The 25,794-nt window shown below is 35.8% G+C and overlaps 2 protein-coding genes across 2 annotated transcripts in view; one reads left to right on the top strand and one right to left on the bottom strand.

Moving 5' to 3' along the window:
* The window catches only part of LOC106086797 (WD repeat-containing protein 6), a 111,387-nt gene that overhangs the window by 23,806 nt on the left and 61,787 nt on the right, over positions 1-25,794 (bottom strand). The window lies entirely within an intron of this gene.
* LOC106087334 (hexokinase type 2) lies at positions 6,429-24,111 on the top strand. Its single transcript, XM_013252352.2, has 4 exons — positions 6,429-6,610; positions 11,358-11,709; positions 15,876-18,418; positions 22,967-24,111. The coding sequence occupies exon 3, from the start codon at positions 16,527-16,529 to the stop codon at positions 18,318-18,320; it is 1,794 nt and encodes a 597-aa protein (XP_013107806.1). The 5' UTR covers positions 6,429-6,610; positions 11,358-11,709; positions 15,876-16,526; the 3' UTR covers positions 18,321-18,418; positions 22,967-24,111.

The following is a 25,794-nucleotide window of genomic DNA, read 5'->3' on the forward strand; positions in this document are numbered from 1 at the left end:
GACTGCTGCATTGTCAAATCCAAAAATATATTTTATTGTATCTTTTGGCTCCCCACAAAAATTTTGCTGGATCAAGACTCGAAGTCGGGACCTTTGTATTGAGAAGGAGAATGACATGCTCTGTGCCACAAAAGCTTCCACACATTTTTTGGCTAAATGTTATTTAAAGTTATGCCCACTTTCACTGCTGATTAAATTGTTACTATAAGTAAAATATGTCATGGCCATTTTTGATGGAAAAGAGTTAGAAAATTTTTTTGCTTTTGTGTTGTTAGCAAATATATAAAAAGGAAAATAGTCAAAGACTCAACTAATAGTGATGTAGATGAATGCGTAGAGCGTCTGCTTTGTAAACAGAAGGCTCTAGGTTCATCTCTCGGCTGCGATCAAAGGTAGTTTTATTTAATTTATAATTGCAATGTTTCATACTTAATTTGTCTACTTCCAAACAGCTAAGTAAAATCGATAGCGTGGGGGTATGAGGACAGGCGTAACTAAATGGGTTATGTAATTAAGATGTGTCCGCCAATCTCCAATTGGATGCTTCAAAGAGTTCGGAAATAGCGATTTTTTTAATCATTTTAAATCTCAGTTTCAATGCTCGTTAGTTAATATTCAACTGTGGGAAGTTAAAATTGAACTAATGCTATGTAAAAACAATTTCGTAGCTGTTATTAAATTATTGAACTCGTAGCGAACTAATAATCTTTAGCGCCATAGCAAGTTTAATATATCCCAAATTTAGTTCATTCTAACTTGTGTTGAGGTTTAAAATTTTTTGTGTGTAGGCAGGGTTCTCCGGATAATTGAATTTTCGCAGTACTCGCGATTGAGTCATGATTCACTGAATAAAGTTAAGCCAAGCTGTTCATGTTCATGGGGCCTATCCACTTTATGTTTTCGCATGTGACCTAACCTTCTATTAGTGAATCCTGCGATAGAGTAAGTCAACTTGTCTTTTTTACATTTATTGTTTGTTTACATTTCCCCTTATTTGGGTCATTTTCAATAGGACTATTTTAACATCCTGTATGTTGTGGGGCCATTCCACTTTTTGTTTTCGGCAAGTGACGTAACCTTATTAAGTCCAGGGTGATGGGTAAAACAACCAATTTGTTAATCAAATTTCGACAACATTTTGTACGAAAATCAATAACTACACTTTCATAAAAAAGAACATAAATATGAGTCACGTAAGTAACGACAAGGTGTCATCGTCCTATTTATAGGTAATTATTATTACCTATGTACCTAGATGTTATCCACAACAGAGCATTGTCTATTACGCTTAGATGTCACCTTGAATAGGAGCTCCACACGCTAGCTACGCTATTTAAATGTCCATTTTGCCAGTACAATACCAATAATTGGGGCAATTCGGTCTTATTGGCATTGTGTTTGAACACATCATGGGTTAAACGACCTAAAATTTGTACTACATACGTCATCGACGACGAATGACTACTTCTCTCAAATATGATTTTATTAGTGATTCCACCTTGCTCTCTCTCTCTCTCCCGCACTCTTGTCTACAAATTTTATCCACCCACAATTACAAACCACCACAGCAGTTGAATATCTCTTTGTGACGTCAATGCATTAACACAGTTCTTGTGAAGTCAACATTTTTATATGTGTAGCCAAAATATTTTGCAAGAATTCCACCACCTCCACCAAAAAAAAAAAACAAGAGTATGATAGACTAGGTATACCATTCACAAATGTCTATATATATATATGTAGGTTTATGTATAATTAAACATTCATGTATTTACTACCAAAGAAGGCAGATATTAAAATCAAACTAAAAATAGACATTTATGCGTCTACAATTATTTTATTTGTAAAGTCCAAAGTACATTTCAATTACAATAATGGTGGGGTCATAGCTACTCTGTTGTGAACAAAAAGTAATGGAGGAATGTGATGAAAGAAAAACAGCATCAACCATGGAGAGCAAGAAGCAAAATGTAAAAATCTTATAATACAGTAGGTAGTAGGGGGCAGGAATTGTTTCTTTTGAAAAATATATTTTTTCTGCAAAGAATTAGCACAAAACAAGCAAAAAATCGTAGGCAAAAGCCACAATACTCGAAAATTTGCATTAGTATTCGCAATGCTTATACATACGAACCAACATACATACTTATAATTTTGCTTGTCAGCCTGCAAATACCTACGCAAGTACATATGGCTGCCATATATAAACGTCTGTCTGTATGTACATATCAACAACGAGGCGAGCCCCTTTCTAAAACTGGAAATATGTAGTCAAATAAGCAATGAGCAAAAGAGGCAAGGTGGGTTAAGGAGATTCTCATTGAAGCTTACTTCAATGGTGGTACATATGTATGTTTGTAGCGGCAATTCCATGGTTTGTAGTACTTTCAGCTTGCAGTGTGGAATATTTTCACCAAGAGTATGAAAAAATACTCACGCACACTTTCAATCAGCCAACCAGTACCAGAGCAGGAGGTGTGTTTCCCAGAGATGGGACTCTGGAAGTGACCTCAATAAACTGAAAAGTGAAATTATGAATAGAAAATTTCAAAGCAGGACTCTCAAAGCCTAACGGGCAATTAAGTCAATTTTACATACTTTCGATTAAGAAATCGACAATTGCTGGCAATAATTCATTTAAACAGATAAAGCTTTTTTGTCGTTTGAAGATATTCGAGGTTTTTTTTCTCTTACAAAGCTTTTAGCGACTTTTTCGCGATATCTGGTTTCTCAAAACAGGATTTAAATTTTCAAACATATGGCAGCAATGTTGAAAATTTAAATCAATTTAAAAACCTTTCATGATTTTAAGAATATTCCGGAATGACCTTGGTTTCATTTCGCAGGCTAATGTGAAATGAGGTGGCCCGTGTGATAGATTTCACCAAAAAACTGTGAAACCATTTCACTAAAAATTTATAGAAATGTAAATTCCTCCTTATACGTAAAATAAACCTTAAAATCACAAAACAACTATTGAATAACCACTTTTGGGTTGTTTTTTATTTGCGTCATTGGTTTTTGGGTTAAAAAATCACTTCAGTGTTCGCTGAATTGAGATTTAAAAAAACATCTCCAATTTGGTCTCAACAAGACAGCCAACAAGAAAAACGCAGGCATTTCGAAATTTCCAAAAATTTTAAAACAAATCACAATCCAAGGTTTTCTTCTCCTTTCTATCTTTGGTTTACTTCTGCAAATTGTATCAATTTGTAGACAAGACATTTTTCAATTTTTCGAACTGTGACTTTCGTGTGAATTGGCGGTCACCTAAATATTTATTTCGTGAAACGAATGTTAAAAGGGAAAACTATTTTTAGCGGGACCAAGGTCACACCGGATTGATTTTATTGAACTTAACCGAATGATTTATGAAACACCTTGGAATCTAACATACCAACTGACAACTGTAGATGTACAAGTAATTTTCATTTAAGATCGGATTATATACACTTTACAATAACTCTAAAATCTATTCTTATAAGATCCTTGCAACCACATTGAAAAAGACTGATTGATGAAAGGAACACTGCGTACAAACGCTGGAAATGGTTTAAACCCCCTTTCTTCATCGTCCATTCAAATCTGCCAGAAAGACTGTTTCTAAACCAATTAATATTACAAAATCATCTCACTTCCAACACAATTTTCAAAACGCATTCGAAGCAAAAAGCAAGTGGAAAGAAATTTGCAATATTAGTTAGTGAAATTTTCCATTCAGCTGATAATTCAACGTAAATGAACTTAACGAACGTTTCATTAACATCGACCCTGTGCAGCATATTTCATAAGCATACGAAATTGCACTGTTCCTATTGAAAAATCATTTACTATTTGTTATGTTGATGATAATGAAGTCTTGGAAACCATCTTTATTATTAAATCCACTGCCACGTGTTTAGACAATATTGAACCACGCTCCCTTCGGATAATACTGCCATACTTAATCCCTTATGTAACATCCACGATGCACTTATGAGGGTATAAAAAGATAAATAAATAAAAAGTATTTACTTCAACGAATAAATTTTATATATTCAAATTAAGTCAACTTTGTTTTTAGCTAAGAAATGTAAAAAAATAGTTTTGAATCTGTTGAAAGTACCAGAATTCGCAAAATCTATGTTGTGGTGCAGCCACCACATCTATCTAAATTTCTTCATATCTTTCGCCTTAGGCATCTCGAAAGTCCTCTTCACTGTTGACTTCACTGCTGATACGTTATTCATGAGCTAGTACCAAACGCAGCTCTTCACATTAGGTAGCAGATGAGGCATTTGTAGAGTCTTACAGTTGGACAGCAAGTCGTAGGAATTCCGGAAACGTAGACCTATTGTTGGATTTATACCATCTTAAAAAAGTAAACTTCTGTATGTAGCCGTTGAAAAGAGTCAAAAAATGGTTCCAAAGTCCTTCAATAGTATTGATGTGTTGCACCATTTCAGTGTCCACGAAGTTTTGGAAGCGCTTCACAAAGAAGTGGACATTGTCTTCGCCTTTGAGGGTGTAGCAGGTTTCAAAAGAGATGTAAATATAAAATGTATAAAAACAATTTGTTTCACGCTCTACCCCTGCAAAACCCATTGTCTTTCTTCATAATAGAGCTGGCTCTATACCGATGTTACTATTGATATTTTATTTTTTGTCCTGGTACAGATTAAGATTTTTCCCCGATATTATCGGCAAAATAAAAAAAAACTCAATCCGATCCTGATTGATCATACCTTTCCCAGTCGTCCTTCTTGTTGAGTAACTTATTGGCTACGAAGTAATATAGGATCACGGTCAGCTTATTTCACAAATGTCTATAAATTAGCTTTGTGAATTTTGGTGAAATAGTTACGAACCACGAAAATTTCTGTCAGTGTGGAGGACCAATTTTGATTTTTTAGCTAAAATGTTCAATGAAGTTATCTTTTTAATACAGATTTGGCGAAAAGACAAGTATGTCGCCAAATACGCCAACGATAAAGTTTTACTTATTGATTTTTATCACCTGTACTTTAGGATGGCCAATTTATATTGCCTTCTACAGACTTTCGAATCGTCTATTTCCACCGTTATACCTGATCATCCGATTTGAATTGTTGTCTGGGATGACATTAAGACAACAACATCTACGAAGACATTGTATTTATTTCTGCCGATTTTCGATTCGTCTATATTCACCATGATACCTGGTTCTCGGTTATGAATTGTTGTCTGGGATGAACTAAAGAAAATATTCTCTGGCAGAATTTGTTTCCAGGTCACTCCAATGTGCTGACCGAAAATATTAGCCTTCGTCATTGTGTTGTATTTAGTTGGTAGTTTTTATACCACATAAATACGAAGGCTAATATTTGCTACGCCGACTGGTGTGAATGTGGAAGGAACGTGTGAAATCATACTTGCCGGCTTTGTCATAACCCTTGGGCTGCATCAAGAAAATGAAGCATATTACAATTATTAAATTATTGATAATTGTAATACCTACCTCCATATCCAGCCATAACCGTAGAAAGATCTTTTGGGCGTGGCTAAGCATACCCCCAGATTTTTTTGGCCATAAATTAATCTTATCGATGAACACGATTATGTGATGGATTTCCATCCAGCTGTTATCGCAGAGCACAAATTTTGATAAGTTTTCACAATTTGCAGCCTTTGCACAGTGGGAGAAAATCGAAAAAAAAAAACTAATAAAAAATATGCTGTGTGAGAACGGGTATAGATATCTCTTTGGAATGAAAATTTTGAAAAGCGGACCACATAAGATCTGGCAGCCCCAAACTTTTTTCGGACAATTTTAGGGGCCTGCTAAAAGGCGCCCGGGCCTTGAAATTTTGCATACGAACGCGCTAAGAACCTCAGCTCTAACCATTCCAAATTTCAAAGAGATATCAATACCCGTTCTCACACATCATATTTTTTATTAGTTTTTTTTCGATTTTCTCCCACTGTGCGTTGCTCGTTTGTGAGTTTCTCCATTATTAAATGGCAGAGTATACTGAACATTCAACTTTCACAGATGACGTTTGCACACAATTATTAACCAGTGCTGCCACCCCGTAAAACTCTACTACAAAAAAATCACTTATTTTAAAAGAACATTCCACATTAATATTATTATCCATGCAATTACGATGTCAATGCTCGACCTCATATATAGTGCTATTGAATAGCCAGTAAAATCTTTCCATCTCTGCAACACTGATGTACGTTGAGTTTGCCAACATATCAAGAGCTGGAATGTGAGAGAACCCAAGAGAAAATTTACATTACACTTATTGTGTTCGCATGGCATAACTCTGGAATGGTTTGTGTGTGTGTGGGCTAAAAGAGAGTATCTGTGTGCCTTCATTACGAGGAATGAATCTATCGCATTCCTCACAGAGGAAAATACGAGGTCTTTTCTTAAATGTGATGTTTATTTCGTGTTAAGCAACATTCAAACGCAAGTAGTGGAACTGTTTAAACGTTGTTCTCCAGAGAAACGAAAAGTAACATTTATACAACTACTAAATCTACTAGTGTTCAATTTAAACATAGTTAAACAAGAGGATTTCAATATTATTAAAATCAACAACAAATGAAAAACAAATTCAGTGTAAACAAATAATAAATAAAAGTGAGTGAAAGTGATAGTAAAATTTTAATAATGATCATAAGTGCATGATTTATGTTTAAGTGTTTATAAAAATTGATTTAAGAAACATTACCTCCGAACGAAATACATATGCCTAGTCATTATAAACGTTTGAATGAAAAATTGCTAAAAATAAACTAAAAGACAAATCATTTCATGATTAGCTCTATCAAAAATTATGACCCACCAATCACACACACACAACGACCCATGTGCTTTTATTTATTTATTATTTGTCTTCTATAATTAGAGAAGTCATTTCCATTAAAATGTTAAAGCCAAAGCAAGCAATCGTTGATAGTGAAACACGAGACTATGGACCGTCAGCCATCTGTCCGCCTGTCTCTGCATTTTTTTCTTCCTTATCAACACTGTTGCCATGATTCATAATTTCTGTATGTCCCGTTAATGATGTTTGTGCTCAGTAGACAGTGTCGTAAAGTTTTTGTTTTAGTTATTGCTGTTGTGATGGCAGTTGGGGACAAATAAATGTTCTATTTGCTACAGTTTCCGTGAACTGACTCCATACTGGGAATTTGTTTCCGTTTGAACATAAAATACATGTACATATGTTTGTTTGTGATAACGAATATCAAAAGCAAAATTGAACACCCGCAAATGTTTAATCAAGTGTTTCTTCCAGTTATTTCATACGGTTTATGTGTATTGATGATAAGTAATGACAGTTAGAACTTTTAAAGTGTTATACACAAACTAATTGAATTTTATTTAAATGTAGTGAAGTTGAAGGACATTGATCCCAGTTGCAGAAGTCCAACGTATGTGATAGTAATTGCAGACGAAGTGTTAAGCGATAACGAATACTCCATGGTTTATATCAAACTATCGGACAGTGGCGGAGCCCGCAGCATAGCTCAATGACATCGTTATGACTTCCAACAACTGTGCTATGTATGGTTCAAATCGGTCCATAACATGATATAGCTGCCATATAAACTCTCTTGAATCTTGACTTCTTGAGCCCCAAGAGGGAGCAAATCTTATCTAATTAAGCTGATATTTTGCATAATGTGTTTCGTTATGACTTCACACAACTGTGGTAAGCATGGTTAAAATCTGTCCACATCCTGATATAGCTGCCATACAAACCGATCTGGGATCTTGATGGCGCAATTCTTATCTAATTAAGCTGAAATCTTGCGTGACGTGTTTTTTTATGCATTTCAACAATTGTGCCAAATATGTTTTAAAACTCATGACCTTCAACATGCGTGTTAAATATGGTCTGATTTGGTCTATAGCTTGATACAGCTCCCATATGAACCGATCTCCCTATTTTACTTATTGAGGCCTTAAAAGCCGCAATTTTTATTCAAATTGGCTCAAATTTTACACAATAATTTCCACGAAATGGACCAAAACGTGATATAGCTCTAATAGCATAGCAATTCTTTTCATTTATCCTTTGTTTGCCTAAAAAGAGATACCAGGAAAAGAACTCGATCCATGGTGGAGGGTATATTAGATTCGGCCCGGCCGAACTTAGCATAATTTTACTTGCTTATTTTTTAAAATGCCGTTGACAGTGGCTTTATAAATCAAAAGAAAAATATTTTAGTTTAGTTATTTTAAAAATCTTCATATCTGGTAACCGGTTCGATATTTGAATTTTAAAGTTCAAGGCTTTAATCGGTTGATAATGAATTTTAAATACTTGACACTTGAATACAGACAATACCAAAAAAATTTATATATTGTATATATGAGTATACACAGAGTTGTTGAACAAAATCAATTTGATTGTATTAAGCAATAAATACAACATTTAAATTTTGTATTAATTAAAACATATTAAAATATGTGCATATAAACAAAGACAAAGTTGTAGCTACACGCCGCTTCAATAGAAATCTAGCAATATATTCGATCCTTTTAAGTCCGAATGAAATCTGGTTCGATCACCAATCTTTTTACCTGAAGATATTGGTTAGTGAGGAATATAAGTTCTCTTCCCCAAACTTAAATGGAACCGGGTTTATGAAAAGGAGTACGTACCAACGTAATTTGATATCGAAACTATCGATATTTAATTTTTTGACTGAGTATCGATTGATATTTTTCCAATGGATACTATCACAAAGTAAAATTTGTTGCAAAAAAACTGAATGTATCCCTTAAGATACATTGTGCCAATAGAGGGCGCAATAATTGGGGCTTGTAAGGACTCAAGAAGTCAAATCGGGAGATCGGTTTATATGGGAGCTATATCGGGATATATACCGATTCGGACCGTACTTGGCACAGTGTTAGGAAGTCATAGGAGAACACTATGTGCAAAATTTCAGCCAAATCAGACAAGAATTGCGGTATCCAGAGGCTCAAGAAGTCAAATCGGGAGGTCGGTTTATATGGGGCTGTATCAGGTTATAGATAGATTCAGACCCTACTTGTCTCAGTTGTTGGAAGTAATAACAGAACACTATGTGCAAAATTTCAGCCAAATCAGACAAGAATTGCGGTATCCAGAGGCTCAAGAAGTCAAATCGGGAGGTCGGTTTATATGGGGCTGTATCAGGTTATAGATAGATTCAGACCCTACTTGTCTCAGTTGTTGGAAGTAATAACAGAACACTATATCCAAAATTTCAGCCAAATCGGACAAAAATTGTGGTTTCCAGGGGCTTAAGAATTCTAATCGGGAGATCGGTTTATATGGGAGCTACATTGAAATCTGAACCGATATGACCCATTTGCAATCCTTAACGACCTACATCGATATTAAGTGTCTGTGCAAAATTTCAAGCGGTTAGCTTTACACGTTCTAGAGGTCGAACGCGTGATTTCGACAGACGGACGGACTTGGCTAGATCGAATCAGAATGTCGAGACGATTCAGAATATATATCCTTTATGGGGTCGCAGATCAATATTTCGAGGTGTTACAAACGGAATACCCCCATCCTATGGTGGTGGATATAAAAAGAAAATTCGACTCAAAAAACAACAATAAAATAATGAAAATACATTTCTTAACACTTTTTTTGAAATATTCAATATTTCATGCATCAAGTGATTCAATAGTCATGTTTAAAGTTAATCTAATTGGAAGCAAACCGTTGCTAATTGTACTTTGTTGGGCCCCGATAATGCATTGTAGCCGTTACTGTATTGATTCCACTCACTTTCTCTTATACTCCGACGAATATTTTATTCAACTCCCATTGTCGATCACTTTTCAGGTACTCTTTACATATTATTACCCTGGTTGTCCGAATTTTTCGGTTCAAGTAATCCCAAATATTTTCTATTCGGTTGAGGTCTGATGATTGCGGTGGGTGGTTTAATTAAGTTGGTGTCTAGTAGAGAAGCCATTCTCTAGCCAAGTTATCGATCCCTAACATACCACCTGTTGGAAGATCCAATTAGCAAGCAAACCCAATTTAGTGACACTTGGTGGGACAGTCTTGTAAAGAAACTCCACATACCAAGATATATTCATTCACAGGTAGTGGCAGTTGCCCAACAACAAAATATTGAGTACACTATCTGTAAAAATCAGTGATTAGTGCAACTCTGAATTTGGGTATGTTACTAGTTCGCGCCAATTTTCGTTGCTTGTGTGTGTTATGACTCATAACTATAACACAACCAAAACTGGTTCACAGAAAGTGCACTTCGCGAGAGACGGGGCCATAAAACCCACTTCTATACAAAATTCTTCTAATAGTGCTTGCGCTTACTGTCTACGTTTTCAGTGGCGATGTTTTTAGCAATATCGACCGCACTTGTGCCAGGATTCTTTTGTACTGTAGCTACAGTGGCTTTAGCTTCACGTTCGTTAAGGTGTTTTATTATGTATTTCTTTATTGAACTTGAATTTTTGAAAGGTTAGTACGCGAATGTTTGAATCGATCCTACAATAGTTTATAACTAATCCATTAAATTCGAAATGAAATTTCATTGGATATGAAAGCGCACGTATACGGTAATTCGGCCCTTGACTTCGATTTTTCGACCAAAAACTGGCAAAACGCATAATTAAAGAAAATGCGAGCACATTCCAAATTTGTAGCGACATGTATGTTTAGGTTTGCCCCCCGTAAGTTAATTTTGCATTTTCCGGTAACACACAGTAAGTTTATCGTTTCTGGATTTGTGCATACAGAGATTTCGTGTTGGGGTCGATATGTGCTTAAAGTTCGGCATTAGCTTCCATATGCCCTTAATTGTAGTTAAGGTCTTCACAAAATGAGGTTAATTATTGAATATTTCTGTCAGTCAAAAATACTGTTTTTAAGCGAAAAGTAATGTGACCATTTCCAAACCCCCAGAAAATGAGTAAAACACTTCAATGAATTTATTCGCATATCTGAAGCAAACACAAACATGTTCTCATAGTATATTTCCAATTTAATATTTAAATTCACATGTATACAGACATATATATATGTACGTAGCCAACGAATCACATGTTGGTGTCTGTTACCCAAACTGACGTTTCCCTCTTACGACAAAAGTCGCGAGTTATGCGTCACAATTAGCACGAATGAGAACAAGAAATAACAAAAAAAAAAAACAGAACACCAAAAAGCGGGTCGAAATAATTGACCACACAATATAAGCTCTCATATAATTTATAAAACTTACATACCTATAGACAATACCTACATTAATAAATAATTAATATTTAGTATATACTATAGAAAATACCACTTACCTACATAACATAGGTACCAATTTGAATAACATTTTTCGATTTTTCTTTTCAGTTCATCGTGCAGTATTTCATTAAACAGACGGAATATATTTTATGAAAAAACCAAACGGATTACTAGATTTGAATTCAAAAAATCAAAGACAAGAAGTGAAAAACTAGTTTTAAAGAAAAGGAGTGAAAAAAAGACTAAAACAAAGCTAAAAAAAGAACTTGCAATTTAAATTCCAAGCCCGGTTTTTACGAAAAACTAAAGTAAAAACGGCAGTAAAAAAGTAATACCAAAACGCATTCGGCATACGTTGAGGACAGGAACAAACAAGAAGGAAGGTGTGTTTGTGCATGTGACTTGAAGCACGTAGATATGCACAAAAAATAAAACGCAGAATAAGACGTCAAGAGTTGAGGTACGTACTACGCGACTGATTGCATTGCCGATTTACCATTCCCACCTTCCCACCTCCCCGTAAAAACACAAACATTATGTGTAAACAATAAAAAAAAACACACTCAAGTCTCGTGTAATTTACACAAATTTTCACAAACACATACGTTTATATAACCAAACACTACCTAACAAATGTACACATACATATACATATACATATCTACATATACGCCACAATGAAAAGTGTGAATGCATGCAAAAACAGCATCAGTTTCAGTTAATATATACAACAAAGCAAAAACAAAACCAACAACAAATGGGGCTATAAGGCCAGCAAACAAGAGGCGAGCCCCATTACAAATACACTGGCAGCAATATGTGGTCTACGTGCAAAACGATTGCAACATACACACCCCCCTAAAATAAACTCACACCCATACCCATAACACATTCCAGACATCCGCCAGCAATCCATCCACCCATCCAACACACAATTCAATTCATAAAAATACGCCGCACCAGAAAAAAATGTTATACGCTGCCAACCAGCCAGCCACTCACTCAGTCGATTTACAGTACGATTTACGTTGTGTGCTTTGCGCATACATTCAATATCGTGTGACTCGATAAAAGTGGGCAGGTTAGTGTATTGTATATGTATACGTTAGTTGTTGTGTGCACTTTTAATGTATACTTACTTACTTTGCCACTAAATGATATGACTGACAGTGTGGATGGCAGACGGACCGATATCGTATATGTAAACTTGCTAAATTTTCCAATTACAAACTGGAATGCTGAGAGAGATATACATAGCAGTACTAATGAAAGAGAAAAAGAGTAGGCGTAAAAGAGAGTATATGTTACAACGAAGCAAGAGATACCGAAATTACATTTAAAGAGAATATGGAGTATTCTTATTTCAAGATGAATTTTAGTTGAGTAGAGTCCAACACAACAATTTTTGAAAACTTTTTAGAAATGAAAGATTTTAGAGAAATTTTATCGAGATTTTTGTCTAAGATGTTAAATTCTCAAGCCCTTAATACTCGATATCCCCTTTTTGGAACACTGTAGTGTGAAAACTCTTAAATGTCAACACGAATTGGAGTTTGAACTGTTGTTCGCTTGAATCAAAGTGCGATTCTATCTCAAGACGTTTTATTTAGAAATATTCGGCAAGTATGATTTGCAAGTGCAGGTCTGATTTCGAACCCTGGCGAAAACACCAGAAAAAATTGAGCAGTTGTTATCCCCCACTTATGCTGGCAACATTTGATTTGCCAGTCCAGACTACACAACGTGACGAGATAGACCCAATCGAAATTTTGAGAGGGATCTTCTACCCTTAATGTCTGACTTTATGTGAAGACAGTATAACCAATGATGAGCTTAAAATTCGTATAAAATTACTGAAGAGACGTAGGCTCATGAAACTAATCAAGGCTTGGATTCCGGGGAAAGAGAACGCGCTAGGGATTATTCTTGAATTGCGAACCTATGATCTCAGTGTGGAGGCGAAGGTAAGATGGAAATCTATACTTGGCTACTAGATTTGACGGATAGGGATGGGAATACGATATAGGGATATGGGGTAGGATAGGGATAGTAGAGGAATGGGATAGGATAAGGAGAGGATGGTGTTAAGACATTTAGGAAAATGGACAGGATAAGGAAAGGAGTGGATAAGATAGGAAGACGATAGGATAAAAATAGGTATATAAGAGGAGGGAATAACAAATAATAGGCTTGAGATAGGATAAGGAAAGGATAGATAGGATAGGAATATAAAATGTTTACGTGAGATATGGAAGATAGGTATAGTCTAAAATAATTAAAGGCTAGGTATAGACTAGGATAGGATTGAAAAGGGATAGGATAAGGTAATGATAGGACGGGAAATAGGGATGGGATGTTATAGGAAAGGATAACGTTAGGATAAGAATGGAATAGAGATAGTATAGAGAAATTATAGGGATAGGATAGAGATAGGACAGGGATACTATAGGAATAGGATAGGGATATGATGAAATAGGACATGGATATGATAGGGATTTGAATAGGATAGGATGGGGTTAGGGGGATAGAGTAAGGATGAAAATAGGATAGAATAGGAAATGGATGGGTTAGAGATAAGATACGGAAAGGATAGTGTGCAGTACTCCTGCTGCACATCGAAGAGTGCGTCAAGGAAAGGAGCCGTTTTCGATGATGGTTGAAAAAGAACTCAATCTTTATTTCTTAAAAACAAATCTACAATCTATACAATGCTAAATAACAAAAAAAAACGAATACAAAACACATGTTGCCTATTTCAATACACAGGGTATTTTACATAGTCAACTATATACCTGCATTAGAGGAAATACATGCACTCTTAAGGACAACGAAGATCACCATTAGTATGGACACTACACATGTGATCATTTTATTATCTATTACAGACATTCCTTATCTCTTGGTATACATACTACAGACAAATGTCTATAATTTGTGGGTTTACCCCAAAACTACAGTACAAAACTGTACAGATAGGATGAAGTAAGTATAACATATAAGGATAACAGTAAGTTTGGGATAGGATAGAAATATGATATGACCCAGGAGAGGGATGGGAATAGGGATAATAAAGAAATGGAGATAGCATGGAAAGGTAACGGTTAGGATATGAGGGGACAAGGAATGTATTGCTATAGGATAAGGCTACGATAAGGCTAGGGATTTGATACGGATGAGGATGGATTTGAATCGGATGGGAACAGAATAGTGAGGAAAGTTATAAAAAAAGAGATAGACTATAAGAGAGCTATATCTCAATAAACCAATTTGTACCAATTGGCCTTCCTCAACTACTACCATCATTAAGAAGTATTTGTGCAAAATTGTAAGCGTATAGCTTCATTCTTTGAAAGCTATATTGATTTCGAAAGGCAATTGAACAGATCGACTTGGAATATTAAAGCGAACAAGAATAGGGTCACAGATCTATAACTTAAGGTTTTGCACTGCGGCACACCGTTCAGGCTCGGCTATAAAAAGGAGACTTGTTATCATTGAGGTTAAACTTGAATTTGACAGCACTTAGTAATATGTGAAAGGATTGCTCCTGTTCCTTAATGGAATTTTCATGGGCAAATACCACACAAACGGATCGCCTTTTTTGCTTTTTGAGACTCTTGAAACCAGTTTTTATCAGATTTTAATGAAAATTTTTACGATGACTTTCGACGTCCATGCTAAAATAGATTGACATCGGTCCATGCAGTTCTAATGAGACCCGACCGACCTCTGGACATGAATTCTTAACCGAATCAGCTAAAATTTCTCACTTCGTCTTCTTAAAACTTTCAACTTCCCTACAAAGTATGACCCCATCGGCTTGTTACCTGATATAGAGCTCTCATAAAAACCGACCTTCCGATTTCACTCCTTGAGACCCAGGAGGGTGCGGTCCATGCAGTTCTAATGAGACCCGACCGACCTCTGGACATGAATTCTTAACCGAATCAGCTAAAATTTTTCACTTCGACTTCTTATAACTTTCAACTTCCCTTCAAAGTATGACCAGATCGGCTTGTTACCTGATATAGAGCTCTCATAAAAACCGACCTTCCGATTTCACTTGAGACCCAGGAGGGTGCGAATTTTATGTAAGATTTTGTGCACGATGACTTTTGTTAAGACTTTGGATCTTAACCCATCTCCACGAGTTTACTTCTTGAGTTTGAATAATTCGTTTTGAAATTACTTATAATTTGTTATATATGCATTCTTCATCGAATTTTTTCTTAAGTTTTTTATTATAATCAAAACTCTTTGCTTACTTTTCCCTTTAAGTCCCTTAACCTTATATGTACTCTGTTTCATTTCCTCGTGTATCAATATTTAATCACTGTACGTACGTACTCTTTGGCAAACAAGCGTATTCCAGTTAAAACTCCCTATTACAGAGACACCCTTTTTATCTCTCTCTCACTCTCTTCTAACCACCCACCATAGTTATTTACAGACACGAACATGAATAGTCGTCGGTTTGTAAACGAAATACACCACACAATACAATACACATTTACAACATCACCTAAGCTCATCTCACCTCTCCCCACCTTTTTTTTATCCATACATACAAATTTCCAGTATTCTGTTTTGTGTTTCACTAATAAATTGTCAATTTTGACCTTCAAGGTTCCTTCAAAAGTACAACGTCGACGACGACAAACAAGTCATTGTGGAGCTCTGGAACAGAGCGGACATACCAAGCATACAGCGCTGAGCTACTGGATTGTATAAAACAACAGACAACAACGAGAGTGTGAAAACGAATTTGGAGAAAAAAAGGCAACAAAAAATTTTGTTCGTTTTTTACAAAAGCCGTTTTTGTGAGTTCGCTATAACACAGCCAATCAACCAACACCACAACCACCTTCATCATCGTAACTACAGCTGGCCTGTGTTTTTTTTCGATTTCGAGAGGGGGTCATCGGTTGGTGGTTGAGAGTCGTTGCTCCATAGAAGACAACAACGACGACGGCGAGAATGTTTAATAAAAATTTATGGAATTGATTCCGTTGTAAGCATTTAAACGAAACGGTTGTCGAGCGGTTTGAAAAGATATTTTGAAAATAAAACAAAAATCGTCAAGAAGAGCGCAGTAATAAAAACTCAATAAGCAAAAACAAAAAAGTGCATGGAAAAAACTAAAAAAAAAATAAATTTTGCAAATAGTTGGAAGTAGACTAAAACCAAAAACAAAACTGGCAAAAAGTGTGAAAGAAACTAAATCTTATAAGAAAATCTAAAGCAAAGCAAAAAGTAAAACACAAAAACAACAACAAAATGAATAACAAAGATTTAAATGTGGCCATGCAAAATGTATCTATAAATAATGAATGTTGTTTGAAAACAACAAAAACCACAGCAATGTCCCCCAATGGCTGTTGCAGTAGTGCAGCCGCCGCCGCTGCTGGGGGGGCCTGTTGCCAACAGAGAACAGCCTCGTCACAGACGACATCTACATCATCATCACCATCACCATCCTGCTGTAATGCCAAGTCCTCAAACGCCACCTCCCCTTGCTGCAACGTTTCACTGCCGCCCAATGGTGCCACAGCAAATGGCCACTGCCACTGCCGCAGTCAAGATGAAACAGACAAATCCGCTGTGCCCATGGCGTTTGCCTCGGCCGCCGAAGGCGTTGCATCGCTGATGAGCCACAAAACCACAAATACGCCGCCAACGGCCGCACCACCGTTTGCCAGTGCAAGTGTGGCCGAAAAACGCAAAATGGTGCACGAGTTATGTCAGCAATTGATACTCACGGATGAACAGATCAACGAGTTAACGTATCGTATCCTCCATGAGATCAAACGCGGTCTCGCCAAGGACACTCATGCCAAGGCGAACGTCAAGTGTTTTGTGACCTATGTCCAAGATTTGCCCAACGGCAATGAGCGCGGTAAATTCCTGGCCCTCGATTTGGGCGGCACCAATTTCCGTGTCTTGCTGATACACCTGAAGGAGGAGCATGACTTTCAAATGGAGTCGCGCATCTATGCCATACCGCAGCACATAATGTTGGGTTCGGGCACCCAATTGTTCGATCACATTGCCGAGTGTCTGGCCAACTTTATGAACGAGCACAATGTGTACAAGGAGCGTTTGCCTTTGGGTTTCACCTTCTCCTTCCCCCTTACCCAATTGGGCTTGACCAAGGGTCTGCTGGTCACCTGGACCAAGGGCTTCAATTGTGCCGGTGTAGTCAATGAGGATGTGGTGCAGTTACTCAAGGATGCCATTGCCCGCCGCGGAGATGTACAAATCGATGTGTGTGCCATATTGAATGATACCACCGGCACCCTTATGTCCTGCGCCTGGAAGAATCACAGCTGTAAGATTGGCCTGATTGTGGGCACTGGCTCCAATGCCTGCTATGTGGAGCGTGTGGAGGAGGCGGAAATGTTCGATGGTGCTTCCAACGGCAAGCCTCATGTGCTCATCAACACCGAATGGGGTGCCTTTGGCGATAATGGTGCCTTGGACTTTGTGCGCACTGAATTCGATGAAGAGGTCGATCGCCATTCCATCAATCCTGGCAAACAGGTATTTGAGAAAATGATTTCCGGCATGTATATGGGTGAGCTGGTGCGTCTGGCCATTGTTAAAATGGTCAAAGCTGGTGTACTCTTTAAGGGTCAAGATTCCGATGTCCTAATGACCCGTGGCCAATTCTTTACCAAATATGTGTCGGAAATTGAAGCCGACGAACCCGGAGTCTATACCAACTGCCACCTGGTCTTGGAGGAATTGGGTCTGAACAATGCCACCGATGAAGACTGTGCCAATGTGCGCTACATCTGTGAATGTGTTTCCAAGAGGGCCGCCCATTTGGTATCCTGCGGCATTGCCTGCCTTATCAACAAAATGAATGAACCTCATGTCACAGTGGGAGTCGATGGCAGTGTCTATCGTTTCCATCCAAAATTCCATAATTTAATGGTAGAGAAAATCTCACAATTGGTCAAACCTGGTATTACCTTTGATCTGATGTTGTCGGAGGATGGTTCGGGTCGTGGTGCTGCTTTGGTGGCGGCAGTAGCTTGCCGCGAGGATAATGTGCCGAAAAAGCATTAGAGGAGGAGGAGGAGGCAGGCGACCAGAGCTAAGTGAACGAAAAAACTGTACTGAATGGAGTTGAACACCGAAGGCAGAGAAGAAAGAATAATTTAAAGGTATTAAAGATTTTTTTTTTGAAAACACCAAAAAACACTAAAAATACACTCAGAAAATTTTGTTAGTAAAAGAGGCATAAATGTTTGTTGTTACAAAAAAAATTTAAGGCTTATAAACTTGGAAAATCGTATAAATAATTTTAGTACACTCAAAGAAATGTATTATTAAAATTAGCAAAAATGTTTCTAATAACAACAGAAAATCTGCTCAATTAAAAAGAGAAGGCAGTATAAATTAAACAAATTTGCTACAAACCAACAACATTATGATAACTTTTATAGACAAAATATCGGTTAAAATTTGCATATGCTTCTAAACGGAATATGTTTATGCCTTATGTTGATATGTGTCAAATGCTTCAATTACCCTTTTGCAGTTCAAATACATGCATTGGTTTTCTTAGTAAATAACAAATTTGTAATATTAATATCATCAGACGATGTTTGCTGATAATAGCAAACTTATTTTTTGGGTGTATGTTAGACACGTTTGCTGTTTTAACAGAATTTAACATTGAAAATTGCTGCTCAGATGATAATAAATAATGAACACATTTTTCTGAGTGTAGTTACTAAATAAGTTTTAGAATCAATTGTTTTTTTTTTTAACTAAAACAGAGTTCATTTTAACCACCGATAAAGATTATAATTATGACAAACAGATATGACAAAGCCATAGATTTGAATTGTTTGGCATTAATTTGCTTTCATTTTGTAAAGTTCTGACTGACCTTTAAAGAAAAAACTACCACATACAGTACCTGATGTAACAAAAATAACCCGAACTTAATAATGCACGATAATTTTTAAATTAAAAACAAAATAAATAGATCCCAATAATAGAGTTGCCATGACACATTGCCATTAAAGGGTCTTTTTCATTTGATGTTTCTTTTTTTGTACAACAAAGCAGGGTACTCTGCTCTGCTTTCGGAATAGTTATGAAAAACTTCAACGAAATACCAAAATTTACTTAAACTTGTGTACAGTAAATTTTTTGTACCAACACAATCCTATCATCATATTTCACCAGGACAGCGATGTCCAAAATTAAAATATGATTGTATGTGTGAGATACTCTCTTTAAGTTTCTTTAATTATCTCTATGAACTTAAACGATGGTGTGTTGCAAAAATAAACATAAAATAAGAAAATTAATACTTTTTGTTCTTTTTAAGAGTAACATATAGAAATGTCATTGCTTTTAAAATAAGCAACAAAAAAATGCATATACCCCTGCGCAACTTTCTTTCGTTGCTGTCTAAACAACGACTGAGCATAAGAATGCGTATGACTTGCCATCAACGCTACCGAAAAAGGGCTGGGCATCGCTGCATTAGAATTAATTGTGTCTAATCGTTATTTTGAAATCTTAACCTAAAAAACGCATTTTTCATTTGAATTTTTTTTTATATGGAGTTTGACAGTTGTTCACAAAAAAAAAAAAAACCAACAGAATACCAACCTTAAATTGGTGTCTGAAGAGACATTTGCAGTTTCTTATTATAGTACTGTATACACAGGCCGTGAAGAACAAAAATAAAACGCAAAAAATGTTTCCAGCGCAAATTGTTTGACACCAGTTGGAGACATCGTTTTCTAACCTGTAAAAACGCCTGCAGTGGTGAGTAATTCAGAACTTGGTCGTACTGGACAGATATCATGTCCATAACATTTTCGTGGCAACGCACTGTATAATACTAAAATACAAGAAGTAAAAACGTGCTATATCAGGTTTCAGGCCATACTTGGCACATATTTTGGAGGTCATAGGAGAAGTCATTATATGAGAGATATATCAGGTTACGAACCGATTCAGACCATATTTGGCCCATATGTCGGTATTTGGCCCATTGGAGACGTCGGTGTGCGAAATTTCAGCCAGAATTGCGCCCTTCATGGACTCAAGAAGATAGGTTTATATGGGATCCATATCAGTTTACGAACCGATTCACACTTTACTTGCATTTATGTTGGAGGCCATAGGAGAAGTCTGAAAAAAAAATTTCAGCTGAATCTGGTAAGAATTGCGCTCTCTAGAGGCTCAAGAAGTCAAATCGGGAGATCGGTTTATATGGAAGTTATATCAGGTTAACGACCGATTCAGACCATACATGGTATGTTAATTGGAGGTCATAGGAGAAGTTTTTGTGCAAAATTTCAGCTGAATTGGGTAAGAATTGCGCTCTCTTGAGGCTCAAGAAGTCAAATCGGGAGATCGGTTTATATGGAAGTTACATCAGGTTAATGACCGATTCAGATCATACATGGTATGTATATTGGAGGTCATAGGAGAAGTCTTTGTGCAAAATTCAGCTGAATCGGATAAGAATTGCGCTCTCTAGAGGCTCAAGAAATCAAATCAAGAGATCGGTTAATATGGGTGCTATATCAGGTATTAGACCAATTCAGACCATATTTTGCATGTATGTTTGGAGAACGTAGAAGAGAAATCATGAATCGTATAAGAACTGCACCTTCTCAAAAAGTCATATCGGAAGATCGGTTGTTATGGGAGCTATATCAAAACATGGCGAGGCCATCGTAGCGCAGAGGTTAGCATGTCCGACGCTGAACGCCAGGGTTCGAATCCTGGCGAGAACCTCAGAATAAATATTCACTTGTGGTTATCTCCTCTCAATGCTGGTACTGTACCATTTGGTATAGCAGCCATATAAAAACTTCTACACAAAGAGATGTCGCACTGCGGCACGCCGTTCGGACTCGGCTATAAAAAGAAGGGCCCTTATCATTGAGCTTAAACTTGGAACGGACTGCACTCATTGATATGTGGGAAATTTTGCCCTATTACTTATGGGAATGGTCATGGACAAATTTTAGATTTGCATACCGAAACCAGTGGAGGCCACCGTAGCACAGAGGCTAGCATGTCCGCCTATGACACTGAACGCCTGGGTTCGAATCCTGGCGAGAACCTCAGAATAAATATTCATTTGTGGTTATCCCCTCCCAATGCTGGCAATTATTGTGAGGTACTATGCCATGTAAAACTTCTCTCCAAAGAGGTGTCGCACTGCGGCACGCCGTTCGGACTCGGCTATTAAAAGGAAGCCTCTTATCATTGAGGTTAAACTTGAATCGGACAGCACTCATTGATAAGTGGGTAGCACTCATTGATATGTGGGTAGTTCACAAATGACAACATTATTGCAAATTACCCAAAATTTGACGAACATTTATGTCACCGATTTCAAGCAAACTTCTCAGATAATATGTTACTCGTCGAGAAACTCCCTTTGTGCAAAATTTTTGCAAGATTGATCAAAAAATACGCTTGCAGTGGCTCTAGAAGTGAAAATCGGGCGTTATACATATATGACAGCTATATCTAAATCTGAACCGATGTCATCAGTAAGGTCAAGAGTCATAAAAAAATCCTTCCTGCCAAATTTTGAGAGAATCGGTTAACCAATGATCATTTTATTGCATTATTACTGCAAATCAGACAAACATATAGATGGATTCTATATCTAAATCCAATCCGATTTCGACTAAACTTTATGGATATTGTGAAAGTCGTCGAGGAAAACAATGAGCAAAGTTTGGGGAAGATTCGTCAAAAAAATGCGTTTGCAGTGACTCCAGGAGTGAAAATCGCTCGATATATATATATGAGAGCAATATCTAACTCTGAACCAAATTCCATGAAATTCACCAATAATGTCGAGAGTCAAGAGAAAATCCTTCCTAACAAATTTCAAGAGAATCGGTTAATAAATGACCATTTTATTGCATTATTAATGAAAATCGGACGAACATATATATGAGAGCAATATCTAACTCTGAACCAATTTCCATGAAATTCACAAATAATGTCGAGAGTCAAGAAAAAATCCTTGCTGCCAAATTTCAAGAGAATCGGTTAACAAATGACCATTTTATTGCATTATTAATGCAAATCGGACGAACATATATATGGGAGCTGTATCCAAATCTGAACCGATTTTTTTCAATTTCAATAGGCGTCTCTAGGCTGAAAAACATGCCCATACCAAATTTGAAGACGATCCGATGAAAATTGGGACCTGTAGTTTGTACACAAATTAACATGGACAAACGGACATAGCTAAATCGAATCAGAAAGCGATTCTAAGTCGATCGGTATACTTATCATTGGGTCTATCTAACTAATTCACTAAGTTATAATACCCTGTATCAAAGTTGTGGTAAAGGGTGGAAAAAGGATCGATTTGGCCTATTTGGGGAGGTTAATTTTTCCTTTGTTTACATATTTTTTGTTTCTGCCATTTTGAATCGGCATATTTTGACATTCTCAATGTTCATGGGGCCTTTCCACTTTTGGTTTTCTGCTAGTGAATACTGTCAAGGCACTTATCTATGAAAAACTTTGAAATTTAATTTAAGAAAATGATATTGAATTATGAAAAACGATAATAAATTGCTACTAAAATAAGTAACACAAAATACTAAATAATAAATAAAAAAAAACTTTTGAAATAAAATCACATGACTCTAACCAGGAGAACAGCGTTTTAATTTCATTATTTTTTTCTTCTTTCTTTTTAGGTGTGAACATAAACATGTTATTATGGATTTTTATTTTTTATGATTTTTTTTTTCGTATAGTACATATTTAGTTACTAGAAAAACATAGTTTTTAATTATTTTGTTAACTAGTTAGAACTGAGCGGAGAAATTATTTGGCTTTAAAAATTAAAAAGATAAGCGAAATATTATTGTTTTTATTTCTATACATATGTTTTTTTTTTACATATATAATTGGCCTTAATTATAAAACACACAAACACTTAGATACCATGTAGCATGTAACATTATTATTATGATTATTATAGTTTTTTTTTATTATTTAATTTTGATTTTATACACAAATAATGTATAATGTATAAAGAAAGAAGGAAAGAAAAAACACAAAATTAATACTATGCAGAAAGTGGCGTCAATAGTTAAAACAAAAACAACAAAAGCATAGTATATATAGAAGAATTTAAAATTAAATTTAAAAAAAAAAACAAACACAACAAAACGGAAACGTAAACATTTCAGTGTATACATATATAAATAAAATTAAAAAAAAAAAAAAAAAATGTATTTATATAGTATATCTATAAAAAAAATATTAACAAAAAAAAACATGAAAGCTTACCAAATAAGTTTGAAAATGGTAAACAATGAGTAGTATTCAATTCTCTATTATTTTATTCTTAAGTAATTTTATATGGTTTTGTGTAGTACTGTAGGCCATATACGTTCTTACAACTTGGGTGATAAATGAGCAAATAAATGAAAAAAAAAAATAATAATAATAAATGAAAATGATAAACAATAATAATAAACTAAAGGAAGGAGCTTTTATTTGGCCTGAAAGACATACAAGAAAGTAAATAAAATAACTATCCTTAATAAATGAAAGAAACCAGAAAATCGTTAGAGAAACCAGATGATAAAGACATACAATTATACATTATACATAGTATGTAATTATTACAAAAATGCCACTGTAAAACGAATGTTGATTCAAACGATAAGTTGCGTATAGCAGCAACCGTAACCGTAAAGTTTGTAAAATTGTTTAACGAATAGCACACATTTATATTATATATACATACATAAATACATTAAAACAAAACAAACTGCATATTATGAAATAAATAAACATCATTTATTTATAACAAAACAACAACAAAAATAAATACAAATTTGTTTTTTTTTTTATTGACATATAATGGGAAGGGGAAAAATTACATGGAAATTGATCGGATCGAGACAGAAGAGGGGATGGTGTGGCTTTGTATTGGGTTGCCCAAAAAGTAATTGTCGGTAATATAGTAGTAATATAGTCGGCGTTGACGAAATTTTTCAACGGCTTGTGACTCTGTAATTGCATTCTTTCTTCTGTCAGTTATCAGCTGTTACTTTTAGCTTGCTTTAGAAAAAAAGTGCGCGAAATTTGGTTTACATTTGTTTGTTTGGCATCAATTTTAATATGGGTACCACATGTAATGAAAGAAATTCATTTAACAAACCGAAGAATCAACGCTTGTGATATGCACCTTAAACGCAATGAATTCGATCCGTTTTTAAAACGAATCATAACTGGAGATGAAAAATGGATTGTTTACAACAACGTTAGTCGAAAACGAACATGGTCCAAGCATGGTGAACCAACTCAAACCACTTTAAAGGCTGATATCCACTAAAAGAAGGTTATGCTGTCTGTTTGGTGGGATAGGAAGGGTGTGGTATATTTTGAGCTGCTTCCAAGGAACCAAACGATTAATTCGGATGTTTATTGTCAACAATTGGACAAATTGAGTACAGCCATTAAGGAGAAGCGACCAGAATTGGTCAATCGTAAAGGTGTCGTATTCCACTAGGACAACGCCAAAAACTGAGTGAGCTTGGCTGGGAACTTTTGATGCATCCACCATATAACCCTGACCTTGCACCATCAGACTACCTTTATTTCGATCTTTGCAGAACTCCTTAAATGGTAAAACTTTCAGCAATGATGAGGCTATAAAATCGCACTTGGTTCAGTTTTTTGCAGATAAAGGCCAGAAGTTCTATGAGCGTGGAATACTAAATTTGCCAGGAAGATGGCAAAAAGTTATCCAACAAAATGGCAATTATATATTTGATTAAAGTCCATTCTAAGTTTTATTAAAATGCATTTACTTTCTTTTAAAAAATCCGCAATTACTTTTTAGGCAACCCAATAGCAGGAAATTTCAGAAGGCATTAAATACAAAAGATACCTGGAGGCATATTAAGTCAATTGGAATAGGGGGAGATAATATAGCAGTTGATGATAATGTGGATTTGGATGCAATTAATGAAAGTTTTTTAAAAATATATCTCTACCAAGGCCCAGTATTAACTTTTATGGGAATGTATTAAGTAATATTGACAATGATATTACTCCGAATCAGCTTTTTGATTTCGGACATCATCGATGCCGTCAAATCAATGAAATCTAATGCTGTAGGATTACAAAAATTACAAATTACAAATATTTCCCCATATTCTGCCTAACATTTGTTATTTCTTTAACAATATTATATTAAGGAGCTGCTATCTACAATCCTGGAAACAGGCAAGAGTAGTCCCGGTACCGCAAAATAATCAAGAATTTAGACCTATAGCCATACTTCCATATATTTCGAAGATATTTCAGCACCTTTTCAGGCCGAAGCACAGTTGCACTAGCGCACTTTTGAAAGTTGTTGAAGATATAAGAAGTAATATTGATCGCAACAAAATCACTTTTCTGATTCTTTTAGATCATTCTAAGGCGTTTGACTCTGTTGACACCAAAAATCTCTGTCTTAAACTTAAACATTTTTTTAAATTTTCCGAATCTTCAACAAATCTAA

This window comes from Stomoxys calcitrans, chromosome 4, assembly GCF_963082655.1.
Source record: "Stomoxys calcitrans chromosome 4, idStoCalc2.1, whole genome shotgun sequence".
Classification (NCBI taxonomy): domain Eukaryota; kingdom Metazoa; phylum Arthropoda; class Insecta; order Diptera; family Muscidae; genus Stomoxys; species Stomoxys calcitrans.